The 24860-nt window shown below is 42.8% G+C and overlaps 1 protein-coding gene across 1 annotated transcript in view; it reads right to left on the reverse strand.

Annotated features, from left to right (window-relative positions):
• The window catches only part of LOC117449733 (chemokine-like protein TAFA-2), a 93069-nt gene that overhangs the window by 39866 nt on the left and 28343 nt on the right, over positions 1 to 24860 (reverse strand). Inside the window, exon 2 of the mRNA XM_034087589.1 lies at positions 14118 to 14218. Within this exon, the coding sequence (XP_033943480.1) occupies positions 14118 to 14217 (100 nt within the window). The 5' untranslated portion in view covers position 14218. The remainder of the gene's footprint in view (positions 1 to 14117; positions 14219 to 24860) is intronic.

Consider the following 24860-nt stretch of genomic DNA (forward strand, 5'->3'; position numbering starts at 1 on the left):
CCCACAGAGTATTTACAGTGGTGTTCTGCTAGGATTAGTTGTGTGAGAGGATTAGTGAAGCTGCATTACTGCTGTTTTATTTAACTCACAACAGCAAAAGACAAAAAATAAAAGCCTCTTAGCCACATTTAGGGAACATGAGGCTGGACAGTGAGAGCAGCATGTTTTCTGTCCTCTTTAAATACCTGTGCTGGAAAGGGATATGCATAAACACACACGTTTCTCACACACTCAACCTCCCACCTAATCTTTAATCTAGTAATCTGCTGAAAGTTGTCCCGTGTAGCATATGCTATGCAAGGAAACACTGTGTCATTTCAGATAAGGCGATGATGTTGGTGAGAGTGCAGCATATGCAGATACCGGCAGGATCAACAGAGTGGGAAACTCACGGAGAGAGGAGAGGATTAATGCAAAAAAGACTGGCAGGGAGAGGGAGATGTGCAGAGGCAGCACATTACCTCTCTCTCCCTCTATTTCTATTCTGCTTCTCTCTCACTCTCTCCCACACACTCTTTCCTTGCATCAGCATTGATCACAGTACATCAGTAAAGTAAAGAGCACCCCATCCATCAGTGCATGGCTGTGGAGCTGCTGTAAAGAATAATAAAGCTGCTCTACACAGTCGATGCACACGGAAACACAATCATATGCATACTATTTAAAATATCAACATTAGCATTAAGCCGACCACAATATCACTGCTAATCCTCTAAAATACTACTACAGCTGAGACCACACTCCAGGACTGTATACAATGCTAAACCAAATAGCAATATTTTCCACAATCACATTTCTGTCAAAGCAGTCACGACTGTTGCCAATTTTGCATTGAGCAGTGTATTTGTCCCACTTTTGACCCAAATCTTTTAACTTAATTACACAAACACAAACGGGAAACAACGATGGGGTCGGGTCCACTGCCAGAAGGGTGGCAGTGAAAGCGGAGGGTCTCGACGGACCAGACCCGGGCGACAGAAGCTGGCTTTGGGGACGTGGAACGTCACCTCTCTGGGGGGGAAGGAGCCGGAGCTTGTGCGGGAGGTGGAGCGTTACCAGTTGGATCTGGTTGGGCTCACCTCTACGCACAGCGTCGGCTCTGGAACCTTACTTCTGGATAGGAGTTGGACTCTATTCTTCTCCGGAGTTGCTCAAGGTGTGAGGCGCCGGGCGGGTGTGGGGATACTCACAAGTCCCCGGTTAGGTGCTTCGTTGTTGGAGTTTACCCCAGTGGACGAGAGGGTCGCCTCCCTACGCCTGCGGGTTATGGGGGGGAAAACTCTGACTGTTGTGTGTGCTTATGCACCCAACAGCAGTTCAGAGTATTCGGCCTTCTTGGAGACCCTGGAAAGAGTCCTGTATGGGGCTCCTAAAGGGGACTCTTTAATCTTGCTGGGAGACTTCAACGCACATGTGGGCAATGATGGAGACACTTGGAGGGGCGTGATTGGGAGGAACGGCCTCCCTATCTGAACCGGAGTGGTGGTTTGTTACTGTACTTCTGTGCTAGTCATGGATTGGCCATAACAAACACCATGTTCGAACATAGAGATGCTCATAAGTGTACGTGGTACCAGAGCACCCTAGGCAGAAGGTCCATGATCGATTTTGTTATCGTATCATCGGACCTGAGGCCGTATGTTTTGGACACTCGGGTAAAGAGAGGGGCGGAGTTGTCAACTGATCACCATCTGGTGGTGAGTTGGGTCGAGTGGCGGGGGAAGCCTCTGGATAGACCTGGTAAGCCCAAACGTGTAGTTCGGGTGAACTGGGAACGTCTGGAGGAGGCCCAAGTTCAGGAGGCCTTCAACTCACACCTCCGGCGGAGCTTTTCGGGCATTCCTGTGGAGGTTGGGGACATTGAACCAGAGTGGTCGGTGTTCAAAGCCTCTATTGGAGAAGCCGCGGCGGGGAGCTGTGGTCTCAAGGTCCTAGGTGCCTCAAGGGGCGGTAACCCTCGAACCTCCTGGTGGACACCGGTAGTCAGGGAAGCCGTCCGACTGAAGAAGGAGGCCTTCAGGGATTTGTTATCCCGGAGGACTCCCGAGGCAGTTGCAAGGTACCGACAGGCCCGAAGGGCAGCAGCCTCATCCGTGGCCGAGGCAAAGCAGCGGGTGTGGGAGAAGTTCGGAGAAGACATGGAGAAGGACTTTCGGGCGGCACCAAAGTTGTTCTGGAAAACTGTCCGACACCTCAGGAGGGGGAAGCAGGGAACCATCCAAGCTGTGTACAGTAAGGATGGGACGTTGTTGACCTCAACTGATGGAGTGTTAGGGCGTTGGAAGGAACACTTTGAGGAACTCCTGAACCCGACAACTCCGCCCTCTATGTTAGAGGCAGAGCTGGAGTATGACGGGGGATCAACACCAATCTCCCGGGGGGAGGTCACTGAGGTCGTCAAACAACTCCACAGTGGCAAAGCCCCGGGGGTGGATGAGATCCGCCCGGAAATGCTGAAGGCTCTGGGTGTTGAGGGACTGTCATGGTTGACACGTCTCATCAATGTTGCGTGGAAGTCGGAAACAGTACCGAAGGAGTGGCAGACCGGGGTGGTGGTTCCCCTTTTTAAAAAGGGGGATCAGAGGGTGTGTGCCAATTACAGAGGCATCACACTACTCAGCCTCCCCGGGAAAGTTTACTCTAAGGTACTCGAAAGGAGGGTCAGGCCGATTGTCGAACCTCAGATTGAGGAGGAACAATGCGGATTCCGTCCTGGTCGTGGAACGACGGATCAGCTTTTTACTCTCGCAAGGATCCTGGAGGGGGCCTGGGAGTACGCTTATCCGGTCTACATGTGTTTTGTAGACTTGGAGAAGGCGTATGACCGAGTTCCCAGGGAGTTACTGTGGGAGTTACTGTGGGAGGTGCTGCGGAAGTATGGGGTGACGGGGGGGGTCTGTACTCAGGGCCATCCAATCTCTGTACTCCCAAAGCGAGAGCTGTGTCCGGGTCCTCGGCAGTAAGTCGGACCCATCTCCGGTGAGGGTTGGCCTCCGCCAGGGCTGCGCTTTGTCACCAATCCTGTTTGTAATATACATGGATCGGATTTCGAGGCGTAGTCGTGGGGGAGGGGGTCTGCAGTTCAGTGGACTAAGGATTGCACCACTGCTTTTTGCAGATGATGTGGTTCTAATGGCTTCATCGGTCTGCGACCTTCAGCACTCACTGGATCGGTTCGCAACCGAGTGTGAAGCGGCTGGGATGAGGATCAGCACCTCCAAATCTGAGGCCATGGTTCTCAGCAGGAAACCGATGGACTGTCCACTCCAAGTAGGGAATGAGTCCTTACCCCAAGTGAAGGAGTTCAAGTATCTCGGGGTCTTGTTCTCGAGTGAGGGAACAATGGAGCGTGAGATGGGCCGGAGAATCGGAGCAGCGGGAGCGGTACTGCAGTCGCTTTATCGCACCGTTGTGACGAAAAGGGAGCTGAGCCAGAAGGCAAAGCTCTCTGTCTACCAGGCCATTTTCGTTCCTACCCTCACCTATGGTCATGAAGGATGGGTCATGACCGAAAGAACGAGATCGCGGATACAAGCGGCCGAGATGGGTTTCCTCCGCCGGGTGGCTGGTGTCTCCCTTAGGGATAAGGTGAGAAGTTCAGTCATCCGGGAGGGACTCGGAGTTGAGCCGCTACTCCTTCGCGTCGAAAGGAGCCAGTTGAGGTGGTTCGGGCACCTAGTTAGGATGCCACCTGGGCGCCTCCCTAGGGAGGTGTTCCAGGCACGTCCAGCTGGGAAGAGACCAAGGGGTAGACCTAGGACCAGGTGGAGGGATTATATCTCTTCGCTGGCCTGGGAGCGCCTTGGGATCCCCCAGTCAGAGCTGGTTGATGTCGCCAGGGAAAGGAAAGTTTGCTGGAACTGCTACCCGACCACGGATAAGCGGGAGAAGATGGATGGATGGATGGATGGACACAAACACAAACTTTTTTATTCTACAACTATTTCCCTTGTTCTATCTACAGTGGTGCTCCATTATCTCTGCATGAATCTAACGGAAACACTCAAGAACGATTGCTTCATATGGATTCTTTTGGAAAAAGTTTGAACTGGCATGGCTACATTTTTCCTGCCAACATTCTCCATATATATATATATATATATGTGTAGCTTCCATATGGGGAAAGTATGTTTCATTCATTATTTAGATAGCTTCAAGCATGCAAGCTCTACTGGGAAAACTCTGGAAAGAGGCTTTCTTGCTTTAGATCCACTTATCAGTTGACAGGCAACACTTGGGAACCATAAACAACAAACAAAACAAAAGAAGCTACAATATAGGTAAAGAGCGTTGTTCTTGGTTACATTACACAATACACAATGACGAGAAAACAAAAGCTTTGGAGGGATTTCTGCCTTTTTTCCTCGCCAAACATCTGGTCATTTGCCAAATCTCCTGAGACTGTGTATTCAAAATGTGTACATGGGGAATGAAAAGGAAAGAAAACAGGGTCAAACGGCCCCCTAGGAAGCAGAGCAAAACACTTTGATGTGCCTAGAGCTTGAATGGTTGCAAATTATACAACAACAAGGAGTCATGTTTTCTAATGGTTATTTTAAATTATACAAATAATAAACAACACCTGCAGTGAAATATACAAATGATCTTCGTAGTGTTTTATGGTTTCTTCTCCACAATTTTGGAGATTAGGTGAATTTGAATGTCAAATTGCCCTTATGAATTTGAGCACAATATGCGCATCATATATGTTTCATAATGTAAAGTACTCTTCCTCTTGCCCCGTAAAGATTTAAAGCCCACATTGTGAGTATCAAACGATAGACCTTTTACTATTTAAGGCCATGCAAATAACCACTGTGAGCTGGCCTACTGTAGACAACTGCGTTACAGTAATACATTTGATGAAATATGAACAGATCTCTTAGAAATACTTAGTTTAAAAAATAAAATAAAATGGTTTTTAGATTTTAGTAGGTTGTGCCATGATAGCCGTGTGATTACAACACATCCATAATGTCACTGGTCCAATTCTATCATGAACCATTTCTGCTTGTCAGACCTCTTCTTCATTTTAAGCTTGAGATGATTCTTTTCATTAGTATTTTTTCAGTGAGTGTTGAAATACACTGTAATGTACAGTATGCAGCGAATGTGTTAATTGTAGTCTTTGGTTGACTGAAGACAACACTAAGTTATTTAGTCTGAGGGATGCAACGAACCAACTACCTTCAAATCCCAAAGTAGACTCCTCTGGTCATCCTTGCCTCTAATAATAGGAAATGATATGTATTGGTTATACATATTTCAGAGCATTTCTCCTTGCTTGCCAAGAGGTCACTTGAATGAGCAATTCCCATCTCAATGTGACTTTCATGTAAAACAAAGCCAAAGGAATTGCAGACTGCAAAATTGAAAATTCAAATGCATGTATTCGTAAGACTTTGTTCCTATGAATACCAAAGGCGAGGGTTGTACAAACACACAAGAACAAAACCGCTGCGCCACCCACGAGGCAAATACGTCTGGAGGACAAATTGGAAATTGAATCATAAACTATAAAGAGCCAAGGTTGAGTTCAGCTGTGGAAGAAAAGAGAGTCTAGATGGAGGTGGAGAGGAGAAACGAAAAAACGGCTGCATTAAATAAAAGTTCACTCTTTCTCTCCTGCCCCTGCAGAAATTCACGCTGTGCTACCTGATTGAAATGTCCTGGTTTAATAGCTGTGAAATAAAGTAAAATTCGGGAAAAGGAGGAATGGAGTGGTACAAAAACGTAGAGCGAGAAGTCCGAAAGATGAATGGATTTAATGAAAAGGGAATTTCTGTATTACTTCAATAACTGCAATCAAGGTTCATTAGTGATTGCACATTTCAATGTGTCTCCCTGTAGTTATCTTGCCTACATTTTAATCCACACTACTACTGTAACCTCCTAGTTCCACTCAGTGGTTTAACCAAAGGCGGAGAGTCAATAAAGGCTTAAGTTGTACTCAGGAAACCATACAGATGTTCCAGGCTGGGTCTATGCGGGGTTGGCTGGTGGGCTAACAGGTAACGATTAGCGCTAATGAATGCAATGAGAGGGCTGCAATGAGGTAATCTCACTGTGCAGCCAGAGGAAACTCTCCATTTGCACCAATTAGAGCAAACACATAATCAGACAGTGGCTATTTCTCCCAGACACATACTGTAAATGCTTTAATTGTTCATTCTCGAGGGTTGAACACTTGTTGCGAGTGCTGGGCGAGAATAATTTCCTCTGCATCCTTCTCTGATTGTTGCGTTTGCCAATAACATGTTGTAATGCATGCGCATCTCTCCCAGATGAGCTGAACAGCTTTTTTGCATGTTTTGATAGCAGCCAGGCTGTGGAGGCACCGAAGGACCAGGAGCCCTGCCCTTTTGCTTTAAACAGGGCAGATGTGTGCAAATCCTTTAAAAGGGTTAACCCACACAAGGCTCCTGGACCTGATGGCATCCCTGGTCGTGTTCTCAGGGTGTGTGCAGTTCAGCTGGCAGAGGTGTTCACAGACATCTTCATCAAGTCCCTGCTGCAGTATGTAGTCCCCACATGCTTCAAACACTCCACCATCGTTCCTGTACCCAAAAAAACAATAATCACCAGCCTCAATGACTACCGCCCAGTAGCACTCACCTCCATCATTATGAAGTGCTTTGAGAGGTTAGTCAAAACCTTCATCACCCCCTCCCTCCCTGACTCTCTGGACCACCTGCAGTTTGCCTACAGAGCAAACAGGTCCACATACGACGCCATAGCCCACACCATCCACACTGCTCTCTCACACCTAGACCAGAGGAACACATACAGTATGTGAGAATGCTGTTCATTGATTACAGTTCAGCATTCAATACCATTGTGCCCTCCAAGCTGGCCATCAAGCTCAGAGACCTCAGGCTCAACAGCGCCATCTGTGACTGGATCCTGAACTTCCTGACGGGCAGACCCCAGGCAGTGCGGGTGGGAAACATCACATCCTCCACCCTGATCCTCAACACCGGTGCCCCTCAAGGCTGCATGCTCAGCCCTCTCCTCTACTCCCTGTTCACTCACGACTGCGTGGCCATACACAGCTCCAACACCATCGTGATGTTTGCTGACGACACGACCGTCATCGGCCAGATCACAGACAGCTCCTTTGCAAAACAAAGGAGCTGATTGTGGATTACAGGAAGCAGCAGGGAGAGGGACACGCCCCCATCGCCATCAATGGGACTACGGTGGAGAGAGTCAGCAGCTTCAGGTTCCTTGGGGTCCACATCTCTGAGGACCTGACATGGTCTCTTCACACCACCACCATCACCAAGAAAGCTCAACAGCGGCTCTTCTTCCTCCGCAGGCTGAGGAGGTTCAAAATGGATTCCAGGATACTCTCTATCGTGCACCTGTAGAAGTTGACTGGCTGCATCACGGCCTGGTACGGCAGCTGGACCGCCCTTAATCGTAAGGCTTTACAGAGGGTGGTGAAAACTCCAGAGAACATCACCAGGACGGAGGTGCCATCCATGGAGGAACTTTACTCCCAGCAGCTCAGGAAGAAATCCCTCAGGATTACAAAAGACCCCCATCACCCCAGCCACAAACTGTTCAGTCTGCTGCCGTCTGGCAGGCGTTACCGCAGCACCCGGACAAAAATAACCAGATTCAGAGACAGCTTCATCCCGCAGGCAATAAGACTGTTAAACAACTGAACTGCTGAAACAATTTCATAACATTCATCTGCTACTTAGTAATTATTTATCTATTATCTAATATATCATTCCAATAACTTGTATATAAACTCGTATTGCACTATTCCACGTTTTTTAAAACTATTTTTATTTTTTGTATTACTTTTAATATAATATACTTTAATATTGTTTTAATAGTGTCTGCTTATCTGTATTATTGTGTTGCATTGTTGGAGAAGCCTGTGACCTAAGATTTTCAACGACATAATTACTCTGTAGCTATGTTAGTTTGATAATAAAGGACCATGAACCCTAGTGTTGGATTTTTTCTTTGTTATTTATCCTAATCGTAACTTTACCTGTACCTTAGGACTTTGATGCGACAGTGCAAAAGGAAATATTTGGGTCTTAGTGGATCACTGGCTTAGGTACATATTCATATGACAATGTTGTAATAACTTGGTCCCTTTTCACTTTATACTGCCAGAAAGCCAAAGTTCTCACACGTGTTTCACATAATTCGTCCTACGAACTTTAATGCTTACCTGATTTTTCCGCCAACAACATAATAACTATGACATTCATGGTTATGAGGGAAATCGCTAAACAAGTGGTGATCCCCTGCCTTTTATATTTTATAGTGCTATTATCAGCTCAAAATTAGAATTTGCTTATGAATACCTGAAAAACTAATTAAAATAATGGCATGCTAACATGCCAATCTTAGATAGTGGACTTCTGATGCTGCTGATCATTATCTTTTATGAAATGGATGAGAAAACATGTTCCGTGATAAAGGATTCCTAAGAAATAAGAAATGTAACATTACATTATATTTCATTCTTCAGTTTTTGAGGTATGAGAGATATAAATCAGCAATACAACGCTACTGTTTTATCTCGTGAAACTATGTATCATCTGGAATCTGCCCTAAAACAGAGAAATACACACATAAATGGCAAACGCGGCAGACACATATATAGTTAGATATATTCCCAGCAAATGGCTAGTCTTTAGTAACCCAGCCACACACTCACTGTCCGCTTTTGTTTATCTGTCGACCTGGTTCTTCAGGCATCGGCCATGAATCATACCGACTCCTAGCAGAGTGCATCTCGCTGTCTGGCAAACCCTTTCTACTTTCATAGATATTCATTTTCTGCACTTGGTGGAAAATAACAGCTATAAACACACTCCCCCTTGGTAGAAATAATATTTGAGTGCAATGTGATTAAATATTTCAGGAAACATCTGCTTGACAGCCATTAGAGAATATATATCTCCTCTCCACATCCCTTGAAAACACGGTGGAAACATGTCTGACGAGTAATAAACACAGAAGATGATCCTGTGATAGACTACAAAAGGCCAGAGTGCTTGTAGCCAGTCATCAAATACTCTCCTAGCCCCTTAATAACTGAATTCGTCATGGTTAAAACAACACATGCGTTACCAAGGACACACTGATTGGAGAAGGTGAGTTTATGCAAATGTATTTCCTTGGAATTTGTCAACACCTATTGAAGTGCAGCGAGGGAGAAAAGATGAGACAGAAAGAGAGCCAGGGGCTATATAATACCCATAATGACGAACAAATGGTTTGATCATAATTAACAGGTATCTTGATTGCTGTAAGGCAGTGGGACAAAGATCATGCGTCCTCGGGGGAAACCAGTGTGACAACATGTAACTTCATTTTAATTTGATGATCAGCCAAATGGTAATGTTTAATCCTATCATGACCTGTTTGAACTACAAGAGGTCTAGGAACTACCTCAATTCCCCATCAAGTCAAGTCAAGTCATTGATTTGCTAGCTCTTCATGGCAAATTTGCCTAACAATGTATACAACATTACCATAGCCTCAAAATTACCCATGATCCCTCATCGTGTCTGTTACAATTTGGACAGTCTCCTTCCGTTGTGTTTTGCTTTGACTTAGTGTGGAACTTGAAAAATGTCGGGTTTCTACATTATTTAGCATTCTCTCCCGGGGCGTCCGGCTCCTACAAGCGGTACACAAATTAGTTGTTTGTACTTTTGGCTAAATGTGTTTTATTATGTTGAACGGAACTCTCTCTAAATAATTATTTGGTGGAAATGCAAACTACTTAGGTGTCATAAGCTGTAAAGGTTGGGAACCACTGGCTTACTATTTAAGTTTAATATTAAACAATAGGTATGTTGCTAGGGTCTAATTCATAATTTCTTGTTTCAGTCCGTGCCACCTGATCTAGCAACCTGTGGGGGGGAGGTGTGTATGGACGCAGCAGTCCTCTACAGCAGGTGGTCTCCTGTGACAAATGTGGTTCCCAAAAGACTCCATGCTGTAAAAGTTACACTCACTTTACTGTGATCAAATCAAATCTCTCTCCATATTGTACCTTAGTCCCATGCTCTAACTGCCATTTTACAGGGACCTTACCACCCTAGCTCTAATTCTTATCTCCCGTCATGCTCTTCAGTCAATGAAAGCAACTTCTGTTCAAACTGTTCATATGAACTGCTTCGTTGAACTGCTTCGTTGATCAGCAGTCACTGATCTTGCCACTAGACAATGAAAACTGACTTTAGATAATAAATAAATAAATATGTAGGCAGGAGTCAATGATGTACTGAATGTATTTGCTGGCTTATGACGAGAGTAATATTTAATTTATCACACTTTTTTTTTTACACAAACACAGCAACATGGAAAACGATTTCTTTATTCAAATGTCACAGCCATGAAGCAAAAAGCATTTTTCCAAAAAAGCTGAACAATTCAAATGTCTGTTAAAAAGGTAAACCCCTTTTAACCCAGTACCACAAAGAACATATCAAGATTGCGATGCCACTTATTCTCATGTCTACTAACAGACATCATACCTTGATATCCTGCAGACCTTGATTTTAGTTAGTTTAAAAAATAAAATCCTATGCCAACAAATGTGTCCCTTTCTCTTTAAAATCCTGAAACCATATGTGCATGAAATAGCCACAAAAAGACACCGCACATTTATTTAAAGTAAATCATGAGCTCTAAAATGAGGGATACCGAGTTAATTTTTGTATTGTAAGAGACTCAATGATGATAATTTGCTATCTTAATTTTCTGTCCTACTCTTTATAATTACTTTATTTTAACAATGTATTCCTCTTTTTCACTCTCTCTCACATGAAAAAACATAACACACACGCTCCAGTGTTTCAACCAGTGAAATAAACCAGGAGAGAACGCTTGGATGTTCGTCAAAATTGTAATCTTCAGCTTGAATTTTTCACAGGCCATATGGAGGCGTGTTGTAGACGCAGCAGAGAGTGCAGTTTTACTGTGGAGTAGCCTTTAAGGAGGGCAGACAGCCTGTCTCCACACATCACATTAGAGAGCCTCTTTGAGTGTGCATGCATGTAAGCGTGTCTGCATGCTTTGTGTATCTTTCTGTGTGCATTTACTGCAGGCCCATGTGCCTCCCTGACTGAGTGCACATGTCTCTCTGAGCCTGTGTGAGAGTGATTTAGCCCATGCATTATAGCACACCTATACCTCTCTGTCTTTACATCTCTGTTTGCCCTTCTTGGCAGACAGAATACTTTTCAGAGTAAGTTAAATTCTGAGCAGCCTCTAATCAGTGGCGATATATGGAGATTGCAGCCCATAGACCGAGAATCAATGACTCGACAGTGTGTGGCGAAGTGATCAGCATAATCGCTGTTTCGCTTTATTTCAAAATCCAAGCCAAGCTGTTTCTTTAGGACTATTGGCAAAGCTACTGATACGTTTAACCAAGGCCTATCTACAAACAAGATCTCTTCATTTTAGGAGATCTGTACTCCGCTTAGAGTGTTAGAGCTCTGTGGTCTGGGTATAAAGCCTGATCTTTTTCACACAATTCTGTAGTGATCTGTATGATTAAGCATGGGAATAAGATAATAAGACAGGAGGATGGATGGTTTAACAGATGGAAAACGAGAGGCATATTTTTCTGTTCTGGCCTGAGAGATAGAAATCTGGAGAATAAAAGGGGAGCAGAAGTTAGGCAGGCACACACACATTCCCACACAGACAAACACACACACATACACACATGCTGAGCCTTCTTTTGCCACATCTAAACCGCCTCCACTTTCCTCCTGAGGTCGCCACAGCTGTCAGTTGTGAGCACACAGTTATTGCGTTAGTAACCAGAACACACAAACACACATATGGTCTGTGCAAGTGGCCACAAATTAAAAAACATTTTTTTCTATGCTCATGGGATCAGGAGTTTAAGCTATTTTCCACTACAAAAGGCAGGACAACTAAAACAGGAAATATTCATCATACACAGCATATTCATTTTTTAAGCAAGAACATTAAGAGACAACATACACTGCTTCCATTTTCATCAGCTTAATTTTCAGTCTTATATATTACAATCATTTGTTGGGGGATTCCAGCATTTATGTGAGTGTAAGAGATTGAGACAGTTTGTGACATAAGGGTGAGAGTGTCAACCTTGGAGTGACCAAAGGGATTGTATTTAGTAATTATCTGATTACTCGTCTGTTTTTCCCCTCTCAGACAACCTGCAACTGGATAACGCTGTAACTCCCTGATTACAACTTACTCTACAATCAATCACCCATTAACGGGAGCACTCAGGCGATACACTTGCCCATAACACCCCCCCCACACACACACACACACAAACACACACACATATAACCGTGTCCGACTAAAAGACCGACCCCACCATTACTGCCGCTCTGTCAACGGAGAGTACGATAAGATAACCATGAGAGATTCTTTAACGACACAAAATAAAAACTGCTAAATGTACCTCCATCCTCTCTCTGCCTTTTCACCTTATTTCCATTTATGAAAAAATGTTTGCCCTTGCCATGTTTAAAATCTCTGTGTGAGAGAATATGCCTAGCAGCCAGGGAACAGCAGAGTCAATCTTACACACAAAGACAAACAACACACACACACACACACACACACACACACACACACACACACACACACACACACACACACACACACACACACACACACACACACACACACACACACACACACACACACACACACACACACACACACACACAGCTGTTGTTATAGGTAGCTGTATTCCAGCAAGGACACACACATAAACTCACACAAAAACCTTGTATTTTCTTAGAAGTGATAACATTATGAGGAACTCCCAATTTCCACACAGAAGGCCAAAGGATTCACTCACGATCCATCTCAGATGCTGCATTCTTTTAGAAAGATTTAAAGAAGAGACTAATCAATCATTTTGCCTTTCAGTCATCCCGCTAATGGAACATCGGTACGAGGCAGATGTTCAGACACACAATTCACTGACTGCAGTATAAATGTCTTTAGCGTTAGTGACGTGAGACGCGCCGTAACAACAATGACAAAGACAACCAGTTCAGATGAAGGGCAGCTGGTGCATGTCACTTTATCAAGGCATGAAAGCCAAAGGCAGAGCTTAACATTTTCAAGCCATCACTGCCCTTCATATACCGTCAAACCAAAGACGAGATTCACAGTCATCACTTCCTGGTTGTATCCTTAGGCGATTTTGTCATTGTCCATTACTTATTTTGGTCAGATTTAAGATGTTACTCACGTCCCTGGATCCATCTCCTTTTTGCTCCACGAGGAAGAGCAGTGTTTACCACGTCTTTTACAGAGGCATTAACCTTTACAGCTTGTAGACTGACATCTTACAACCCCTAGTGCTCCAAATGTGTGCATCTTTGTAGACATCCGAAAAGAGGACAACCACATTTTATTTTTAAGAAAATGTGTGTTTTTAAATAATAAAGACAATACATTTGGTTTGATTTAAACCATCCTCATTGAAAAATATGGCTGGAAAGACTTCTTAAAATACATTTTATAAAAGCAGGCAGCAGGTACGTCATGCTTTTTTCCCCGGGGCAAGGTCATTTTCAGTGTCACACACACAGGTGATCATTGTAAAGCAAAGAGGCGAAGATACCCCGCCTCTGGGCTCAATCACGCTTGTGACTCAGCTCCTTGGCTTTTAGCTTTTATGGGGGGGGGGGGAGGGGGCTCACACAGCAAGGGATTTGTAATCCAAAAGACTCAGTGCTGTAACCTACGGGCATTTTGGAAAGACGCCCCACTCTGACGGGGACTGAAAAGACGTGAAATCCCCTGAACTGAAAAGACCTTCCTTGTCGGATTACTCACATTCCCCTTCTTTTCATTAAATAACTTATTGGGTGTTCTTCCTGGCAACTAGCCTCTGTGGTCTCGTATTTTGCTGTGAATCCAACCTCTGCATTCCCTCGGGTGGCACACGGCCTATTCACTCTCACTTTACAAAACCTGAAAAGAAATTGGCTTCAGAGGCTGCCTGTTGTGGTAATTCATGATAGATCCAATACCGTGAATGCTGCACAAAGCATCACCCAAGTGAGAGGATGATGTACTACACACACACATGATTGGGCTTGCAGTACCTGTGTGGCTCCTGTGTGCCTGTGTGAGGGATGCCAGACAGAGGGACAGCAGTAGACTCCACACCCCCACTCCACAAATGCAAGGGCCCCGTTCCCGCATTCTGCCGAAGAGAAAACAAACATTAGAGAACACACTTAATAAAAGATTGTGTACTGTACACATGCCTTTATCAACTGTTGGTATGTGAGCACAGATTATTCACAATTACTGGATTTAAGACATACTACCAAGAATCAATCCTGACGATGTTGGTAATCTGTCAAGGATTTAACTTGTCGAGTGAAATATCTCCATGTCTACTACATGGATTAGGAAAACATTTGGAACAGACTATCATGATTCCCATATGATGAATTCTCACAATTTAAACCATGCCCTGATCTCTCCTCTAAAGCTACAATGAGCTTGACTTTTGCAGATTTGAGAGAAATGGATTTGTGAATTAAATAAAATGAATTTAATTTTGGTGAATCAGTGACTTTTAAAATAGTGCCAACATGAGTAAAAAATAAAGAAACAACTAATTGGTGTATGAATAAATACACGAAAAACTAGTAAAAGCCTCAGCTGTTCTTTGTGTTCAGTGTAAATTAGCCAATGTTTGAATGCTAACAAGCTGAACTGAGATTGTTAACATGGTACAGTAAATGTTATACAAGCTTTGTTATAGTGGGCATTTTAGCATTAAGCTATCACAGCCTAACAGATATCTTTGCATGGCTGCAGACATGTAATGTTGTTAAAGCCTAAATGCTAAAATGTTAGACAACCTGTTCACTGTTAAACTTAAAGACACAAACAACATTCACACAAACCATAGAGCACCGAACTGAAAACAAATAATATATTTACTCAGGGAAAATGATTGTTTACTGCAAAAACATTCAAACAGAAGGGGATATGGTGAGTCACTCAGAGAGAGAGAGGGAACGATGGGGAGAGAGAAAACATTATTTTGGAAACTCCGTTTGATTCTCTATCTTGGCAGCTAACAGAAAACGTAAAAAAACACGGATAAACCAATTTCTTATAATCAAGTGCACATAGTTATATCCAGTGATTACCTACTTTGGTTGTGTTTGTGTGTTTAGATAGTTGCTAAAAGACAACATATGTTGCGTGAAGAGGACTGTAATCCAAACCAAAACAGTGCAAAGCTTTAGTTTACACACAAAAACCTCACAAACAAGAAATAAACCTTCTAATAATAAAAACTTTAATGTCATAATAATGAAAGATCTCTCAAGAAAATTAAATCAACATATTGTAATAAAAAAGAATACCAACCAGTATTATGTTTCATTATACTTTTTATATTAAATTTAACATTTTTATTATATAACTCTAGGTCGGATGCAGATTTGCAAATGCTGGCAGGTGTTTGCATCGCAGTGGTGAGCAGGGATGCATATGATTAAAGCACTTTGTATTCGGAGCACTGAGTGGGACAGAAACTTCCACCACAGACAAACAAACTCTTTCTTCACCGAGGAAACTGTTTTTGTGAGTAAGCTTGTATACGTGTATAAGTGTTTAAATAAATAACTGCAGGAGGCTAGCAGAGCAAAAGCAAATGTCTGAGAGTAAAGAACAACATGAAGAGAAACATAACAACCCATTTAAGCCGAAACATGTCATGTTAACTTGAACATTTGAAAGGAACTGGGTATATTTAAGTGGTTGGGAGGATGTAGAAACACAGAACCCTTTATTTAAATCAAACTACTACTCTGGTTTGTAAAATCTTAATGTCTTTGCAGCTCCAAGAGTTGATTTCTGTCTATTTATGTCTCGACAGGGAGCTTTTTCCTCAGATTGGAGTGAGCATGTTGTTGCTTTGTCCCCTTTTATTTCTGGTATAGGTTTAAATCCCTCACTGCAAGGAACTCTAAAGACCATAATCTGATACAATAGAAGAACTCAAAATTGGATTCAGTGTTAAAAACACAGTTTATCCCAAAATTGAGAAACTATTTTCTTTCTAACATACTACACCCTTCATTAAGTAAGAACGAGCCTCTCACTTACTAGTAGAGCCAAGCATTCTTCTGCGCAGTGATTTGGTTTTCTGGGTGTATTTTTGGTAAAAAAAAGAATATATATTTCATAGATGTTATCAATAATAGATTAACTTGTGTAACCTGGACATGATTTTTGGAAAGAGAAATGTCCCCTGTTAAGTTTTTCAAATTGTAATATTTTGCCGCTTTGAGCATAACAACTAAAGTGCCATTTACTTCCATTCTTCAGATTAGCTTGGTGCAGATGAGACTATACACACAGCTGGTTGGGTCTCAGTATATGTGCTGATGTGAATATATCTTCAAATGTGTGTGGGTATATAGTCACATTAGTGTGTCTGTGTGTGTGAGAGTGTTTTTGCCATGAGGAAGTGTGTGTTAAACCCTGGCTTGAGTTCTGAGTTGGTTGTGTGAGTCATCTGACTATATAGCCATGCATTTGAAGAGCTGGGAGGAACTGCAAAGCCAGACCGGCTGAGCCAAGGCTTTTTGTGTTTAGAGGGCATCACACACACACAGAATCATACACATCTCCGTTTTATTGTCGCTTTTTGCCCTTTCTCCCATTTATCCTCATTCCTATTTCCTCTTCTCCCTCCCTCCCTCCCTCCCTCCCCCTCTTCACCCATTTCTCCTGTCCACATCTATGCTCTGCTTGTAGTAAATGATAAGGAGACAAAGCAGAGAAGCAGCCTGCTTCCTCTTCAGTTCATTTAGACACACAGCAGTGTTTGTGATGCAGTGCCACTTCATTTTGGCTGGTTGTTTGGTCTGTCTGCCGCAGAAATTAGTGGGTGTGCGGTACAGAAATGAATTCAGAATGGAGCAGAGAGAGAGAGAGAGAGAGATCAGGAGGTGTGTGTGTGTGTGTGTGTGTGTGTGTGTGTGTGTGTGTGTGTGTGTGTGTGTGTGTGTGTGTGTGTGTGTGTGTGTGTGTGTGTGTGTGTGTGTGTGTGTGTGTGTGTGTGTGTGTGTGTGTGTGTGTGTGTGTGTGTGTGTGTGTGTGTGTGTGTGTGTGTGTGTGTGTGTGTGTGTGTGTGTGTGTGTGTGTGTGTGTGTGTGTGTGTCTGAACATTCTGTGTGTGATTGCTCAGGTACACAGGGTTCTGATCAATAGCATCTAAGCAGTTTGACTACATCATCAGTATCAAACTCAAGAGCCGATGGTGACACACACACACACACACACATACACACACACACACACACACACACCCTCACACGTCGGCACAACCTCTCATGTAGAAATAAACTAAAAAACAACAGTGACGTCATGCTTTAATAAGCCTAAAGAACTTTCAGACTGATCTAATGAGACTGCTTAAAAACAATCGTGTTTGCATGTGTTAACATCTGAAGCATGTTATTCCCATGCATGTTTGGAAATGTCTCCAGCAGCCCCTTCAGGAATAGATGTCAGGTAGAACTCCTCTAATCATATGCACCCGTATATAAATCAGCATTGGATCCTATAACCCTGGATGATGTAGCTTTCATTAACGGAAAACAGTGAAAGAGAAAGGAAGAGCGAGAGGAGAGAGAGGTAGAGCTGGAGAAAGAGTGGTGGTGTGTTCTGCAGTCTGTTCCTTCCCTTTAATTAGTCCCATTGGAATGGCCTCCCGCTCCATGCGGCTGATCAGCTTCCCCTCTATATCTCCAGTCTGTATTTTCCTGCATGGGCGTGCGCGTGTGTGTGCGTGCGTGCGTGCGTGCGTGCGTTTGAATGCATCTTAGACAAAGCCGGACAGACATCTCACAGGCATATGAGCGCTGGTTTATCTCCCAACAGGCAATGAGAAAAAATGTAGTGGAAATACATTAATATTCAAGGAGTTTCCATTCCCTGAGATATGCATTTGGAAAAATAGGATGCCTGTTCTTTGTAGATCAGTTAGTGTGATAATTAACATGAAGTGGTTTTGATGTCAGAAGATATACAGAACTGAATCTGTAGTTTTTAATATTAAGGAAGGATTTTCAGTCAGTGAAATACTTTGTACTTTGATTTGTACATGGCTCTGTCAATGTAAACAAAGTGGCTTGGACTGAGCCACACAGCACCAGGACAGTAGGGAGGGATATGTGTTTATCTGCTCTCTACCTGTGAGTCATTATTCATAATATGCTGTTAATTGTAATATTAAATATGCTGATAATCAAATTTGATTTTCCCACGTTGGTCCTGATTAGGCAGGATGATAATCTCCAAAACTGTCCAATAAATACATACATGTCAGTCAGAGTAACTTTATGTTTACTCATCTTTATATATTACTTGTAAAAAGACTAAACTGGAACAGAAATAAATATTACTAAATGACATCTATTCTCTAGACCAGACCAAGTGTTCTTCACTGCAGGTGAGAAAATCCCAGTGGTTATTTAGTCATATTCATTGTAATGATATAATTACATGTCAGAAAAGACTAATTGACCTACTTGTGCATGATATATGTGATCCCATACAAGCTGTTACCTGGTCTGTGCATGTTACTCTGTCTTTGTTCGTGAAGCGTGCACGTGCTCTCGCTCACACAAAGGTCTAGCATTTGTACGACTATGAGTAAGGAACAGTAGATATAGCTTTTATTCATCCTGACTATTCAGAAGGGAGATGACTATCTCAGTCTCCTGTGGAGTGCTACCAAGGCTAAGGTCATCAGATACACACAGACGATTACCGTGCTATTCAAAGTACCAGTATCAAAAGAAATGGAAGATATTGTCTGATATTGTCAAGAGGCAGTGTAGAGAGACTACAGGACAAAGAGAAGATAGAAAGGAAATATATAAAAGGAAGGAGACCAGTGCATAGAAGAAAATTGAAGAACCAAAGGCTTCACATACCTTACAGTTTATTATGTTGTCTCTATTAATCAGTAGATAGTATTGCATGTGCAGCTGTTTGAGCAACACCATAGCAGCATGGCTCTTGGGATGACAATGTTGGTCTGTCAGACAGTCGGTCAGTTACACAGTTGCTTCGTTATGAGTGCAAATAATCAGTTGAAATCATTCATAGTGTTTTGCTTGGTAAAATACATTAACGTTATTAACACTATAGGCAAAGTTTAATTCATCATCTATACCCAGAATTTGTTTTCCAATGTCAAAGTCGACTGGAGCTTATCCCAGCCTAAACTGGGCGAGACAAACACATGCACACACATACAGTACAAACAAACCAGATATGTCACACAGAGAATCTAGTTAAGGTCAAAACCTTCAGTAACTTGAATAAGAGGGAACTATACTTGCTACACTGGAAGAAAAATAAGCAATAGAATGCTGCAGATGCGTGTGTCCATCTTTTAATATTTGCAGGGACACAATAAATGTGAAGTTGCTAAGTTAGCACACAACTGTGTGTGAATGTAAGGATGCAGCACGGTAATTTGTCAGAAGGAATCTGTGTTTTTCTTATGACTTAATGGAAGGGTTTGTTTTGTAGCCAGAGTTAGGACTGTGGCTCTCTCACCCTAATTGCAACCTCAGGAGGTTTTGGCTTGATTAGGCCTCCCTGATCCTGCCAGTGGCATACGTGTGACTGTGTGTGTGTGTGTGTGTGTGTATGTGTGTGTGTGTGTGTTTGTGTGTGTGTGTGTGTGTGTGTGTGTGTGTGTGTGTGTGTGTGTGTGTGTGTGTGTGTGTGTGTGTGTGTGTGTGTGTGTGTGTGTGTGTGTGTGTGTGTGTGTGTGTGTGTGTGTGTGTGCGTGCACGCGCGTGCGTGTGTGTATACACTTGAGAGTGTGTTTCATGTTAGCTTCATTAACGAAATCCACAGTTTGGCCTTTGTGGCTAAATTAACTCCATGTGACCTCTGGAGAAAGCCAGGGGCTCCAAATTAAGCCTCCAATTTAACAAGCATTGTGGAAATTCAACAATGCGTGTGTGTGCACGTCCAGGGAGAGGAAACGGGGATTGGAAGATTGTAAAAAGGGAGAGAAAATGAGGAACGGGAAGCTTTTGACCCGCTCTTCCTCCAAACCTCGGCCTCTTATATTTCTTTTCACTAGTATTTCAGCTGTAATCTATGACTTCAGCAGATTGCACATCAGATACTTGACATTCCAGTCTATCAAATCCGCTCTTGCCGGCTGATACATGTGTGTCTCTAACACATACCTAAATCTTGATTCCACCCAAGGGTTTCATGTTCAATCTTTTGTACCTCTCGCTCTTTTGCTCTGTCTCTTTCTGCCGCCATGCTAACCTGGAGAATTCACTGCACCTAGAGGTACAAATCCTGATGTCACCAAAAATCCATCTTCCTCGCACGACACAGCATCCCTATAGGTCAAACACACATAAAGACACGCACGCCTGCACACGTACATAAACTACACAGAGTTGCAGAGTTTGTCTGCTGACAGTGCAGATCCAGGTGCTAAATGCAGTTAGGTTGTCTGAGACCTTTTATCACCCGCAGGTCCAACAGCATTGCCAGCCCTCACCTACAGGCGTGAGCTACACCACAGCTCGAAGCTGGCTTAAAACTGCAAAAACAACATCAAAGTATCTTTCTCCATAGAATACACAACACACCACTTTCATATTTATCTATCACATTTTGACTACACTTAAATTTTTCTGCAAGGTTCTTGGGCAATAAAAACACTTTGAACTAAATAAACAAATGCAAAGTAGGGATCTCTTGAAGCTTTGGAATTTAGCGAAATATATTAAAGGGAAATGCAAATGGCCTGCACTGTGTGGTCCCTGTCGTGGGAAGAGAGGAGAGCGGCAGGCGTAGGGAAGCACAGGCGGAAATATAATCCAGCGGGGAAGAAATGGCTTCTTTAATTCAATTTCAGTTCATGTTTTTTTTTCCGCTTTTGTACTGTAGCCTCTTGGCTGGGATTATCTAACTGCGAGCTAAGTGGAAACCATCCAAGACTACAGTATAAGCCTTTGTTGACGGATGTAATGTTTGTTCTGCAGAGTAAGAATAACTGTAATAAATGCAACCCTTTTTCCGACGATTGAGTGAGATCAAAGCATTAAGGCAGTTAAGTAAGAGTCTCATCAAAAATAATAAAACTCTGAGGCAAGGCAAGGCAAGTTTATTTATATAGCACTTTTCAACACAAGGCAATTCAAAGTGCTTTACAAAAAATGAAAGACATTAAGAAAATGGCATTTAAAATCAGTCATTAAAAAGAAAAGCTAATAAAATAAACATTAAAAGAAAAAATACATGGATAAAAGTTACAGTGCAGTTTAAGATGTGAATAGTTCAATTAAAAGCAGCGACAAAAAGAAAAGTCTTCAGCTTGGATTTAAAAGTAGTCAGAGTTGCAGCGGACCTGCAGGTTTCTGGGAGTTTGTTCCAGATATTTGGAGCATAATAACTGAACGCTGCTTTACCATGTTTAGTTCTGACTCTGGGGACAGAAAGCTGACCAGTCCCTGAAGACCTGAGAGATCAGGATGGTTCATAATTTAGCAGGAAGTCAGAAATGTATTTTGGGCCTAAACCATTCAGTGCTTTATAAACCAGCAGCAGTATTTTGAAATCTATTCTTTGACACACAGGAAGCCAGTGTAAAGACTTCAGAACAGGAGTGATGTGATCCACTTTCTTAGTGTTAGTGAGGACTCGAGCAGCGGCGTTCTGAATCAGCTGCAGCTTCCTAATAGATTTTTTAGTGAGACCTGTGAAGACACCTGTGAAGACACCATTGCCGTAGTCAAGTCTACTGAAGATAAAAGCATGGAACCCAGTACTCCTTTTTTTCTGAACTCACTGAAAAAAGAAGGATGCGGCTTCTGCCTCTCTATAATGAGAGTCTGATTTCATCCGTCCATCTCCAAGACAGACAGGTGAAAATGACTGGAGGTAAAAGCCCTTTCCTCTCTTCTCTCCTCTCTCCTTCTCCCCCTGCGCCCTCCTCTTCTGCGCCTCCCAACTTAATTTTTCATCACACTGTGGTTTCTGGAGGACTGGAGCTTTTTCTCCTCTCCACCGCCCTCAGCTGGTATATGACTAGATTGTGTCCCTCCTCCCCTTCCACCTGTCTCTCTCTCTTTCCTTACCTTTTTCAACATGGACCGCAATGATTTGCTGGTTACTTGACCAACATGTATGTTCATATAATATTGACGGTAATTCAATTAATTAAACTATCAGCGATCAAACTATCTTTATTTATATACTTTAAAAACACATACACGAAAACCTTCTCTACCTCCAGCTTCTCAACTGTGAGGATTTGCTGTTTTATTACTTTTTTAATTGAATATCATGATAATAATATGTTTTGAATGTTTGCGTTATTTGCTTTAATCTGGTTTTTATTTCCACTAGTGAGTATCTTTAAACTATTTGATTCTTGTCAAGTGATGAAGTATGAACACATGAAGTTTTTAGCTATGGGGTCAGTACGTTATCCCTATATTTGCATTTCTATTTTACTGAGTTATGACTCGTTATGAAGCAACGTGAATCCTGATGAAAATCCTTCAGTAGGGTGCCAAAAAAAACACATACATACATACATACACACACATACAAAAACTGCTATGGTGAAACCTCTCATGTTACCCACTAGAGAGTACAAATTGAAGTGGCCTATAAGAAGCTCACAAAAACACACACACACAAAATGTCATTCCTGCAGGACAGCACTCTCAGACACTCTGTAACCAACACCTGCCACTAGAGAAAACACACACACACACGCACATAGTGAGCTCTCGCTGTGGCTGACAGGCACGCAATATTTTGTTAAAAACCAGTCATGTCGGGTAACAAGACAAGCGGCAGCCATTTGGGGAAACCTCAAGAATTTTCTATCTGAGCATGAAAAAGTCCATCCAGAACTGGATTCATCCATAGCCGCGTTCACACCGCAGGACTTTCCCTGGTACTTTAGTTCTTTAGTTCCGTTAGTACCAATAATGTCGCGTTCACACCGCCGGGACTACTCAGTGCCGGGAACTCTTTTGGAACTCTTTTGGAACTCTTTTGGTACTTTTTAGTCCCTGCTAGAGAGGTGGTACGAACCTGGTGACAAAAGAGTGCCAATTTCTATTCTATTTCTATTGGCTGGGCGAATTGCAAACCACGCCCCGTTAGACTCTGAATTTGTTTTGTTAGGCAGCCATTTTTTTCCTCGCTACAAAACCACATCCACACCTGAGCGAGTAGTTTTTTTGTACTTTAAAGCAGTTATGACCACACGTACTACAACACCGGAGCGGTGGAATGATGAGGAAGTGTCGGCGCTTCTGGCAATTTACTCCAAGGACGGGATGCAGCAGCTTCTACAGAAAGCAGTTCCCAACTCCAAATGTTTTGAGCGATGTTCGCTACTTGAGCTGGGAATCGTGCACAGTGCACACGGATGCCGGGTAAAAATAAAGAAACTCAGGCAGGACTATAAAAAAAGTAAAGACCACAATAATAAGAGTGGTAACGATTTTCTATTGTTATTATATATATATATATATTGCCACTGTTTTTTAATACTGACACCTAACTTGCACTAAGGCGTGTCTGCTGCTATATATATTGCCACTGTTACATTGTTTTGAAACTACTTACACTTTATTTTACATTTCACACTGTTATTTAACTTCAATTTACATGCATACGACACACCTGGAACAGCATGATGCCGTTATTGTTATATCTTGACTGCAATAAAACAAACAAACTGGCGAAGCTTTATTTATTGTGTCCCACCCCAAATTTGCAGAATAGAAGAATGTGAGAGCAGACAGGTGTCGGTGGTTGAATTTATCAGAAACACAAGTCTTACACACATAAACACAAGTAATTGATCATGTCATTTGTTTTAGATAAATAAGGGAAAAACACCAAACAAGGGTTGATGTCCTTTTCCAAAATCAGCCTGACGGGGCAATATATAATAAATACATAAAGATAAAGTCCATTGTTATAATGGGGTATTTTATTTGTAAATTACCCTTATGAACTCCATCATGTCTGAGGTCGGAAAGTAAACAAACGCCTCATACAGCGGATGGGCTTTATACCCCCCCCCCCCCCCCGTGTAGTTCTTCTTCTCTCGTTTTTTTGTTGTACTCGCCGTGAAGTGGTTTTGCGGCCTGCAAGTAAACCCAGAGAAGAAGAAGACGAAGTGACGTCAGCGTAATCATGCCTCAGGGAAAGTACTGCGGTGTGAATGCGATTGGCACTAGCCCCCTGGCGGATTTAGTGCCGTGGTACTTTAGTGGTACTTTAGTGCCGGCACTAAAGTACCGCAAGTCCTGCGGTGTGAAAGCGGCTCATGTGTGTCGGAGGAGGACTGCCAACGCTGCTGGTTACAGTTAATGTAGAAGAAATGTGATTGAGAGGGAGATAGTGATGGAGCCGGGTAAAAGTATATAATGGGAAGTCCACAGTGCACGTTCCCTGTTGTTGTTGTTGTTGTTGTTGTTGTTGTTGTTGTTGTTGTTGTTTTCCATTTTAGAGAGAAAGAGATGAAGTTGTGAGTAGATGAGAGGCAGGAGGTAATGATTAGTGTCCAAGCTGCCCTTAGAAACTTCTGCCTCAGTTTAATGAATTCTTAAAGAGGGGAAAGGAGCTCGGGAGATGGTGAAAGGGCATCGGCTCATATTCTCTCCCCTTCTTTCTGTCCGTTTTTTGTGTCTTCTTTACTTGAAAGATTTCCATAAAGGGCAGGAGTTTCTGAAGAACAATGTCGAGATCACAACGGGGAGTCTCACTGGTTTCAGTCCTCCCTGGTCTCATTC

This window comes from Pseudochaenichthys georgianus, chromosome 7, assembly GCF_902827115.2.
Source record: "Pseudochaenichthys georgianus chromosome 7, fPseGeo1.2, whole genome shotgun sequence".
NCBI lineage: Eukaryota > Metazoa > Chordata > Actinopteri > Perciformes > Channichthyidae > Pseudochaenichthys > Pseudochaenichthys georgianus.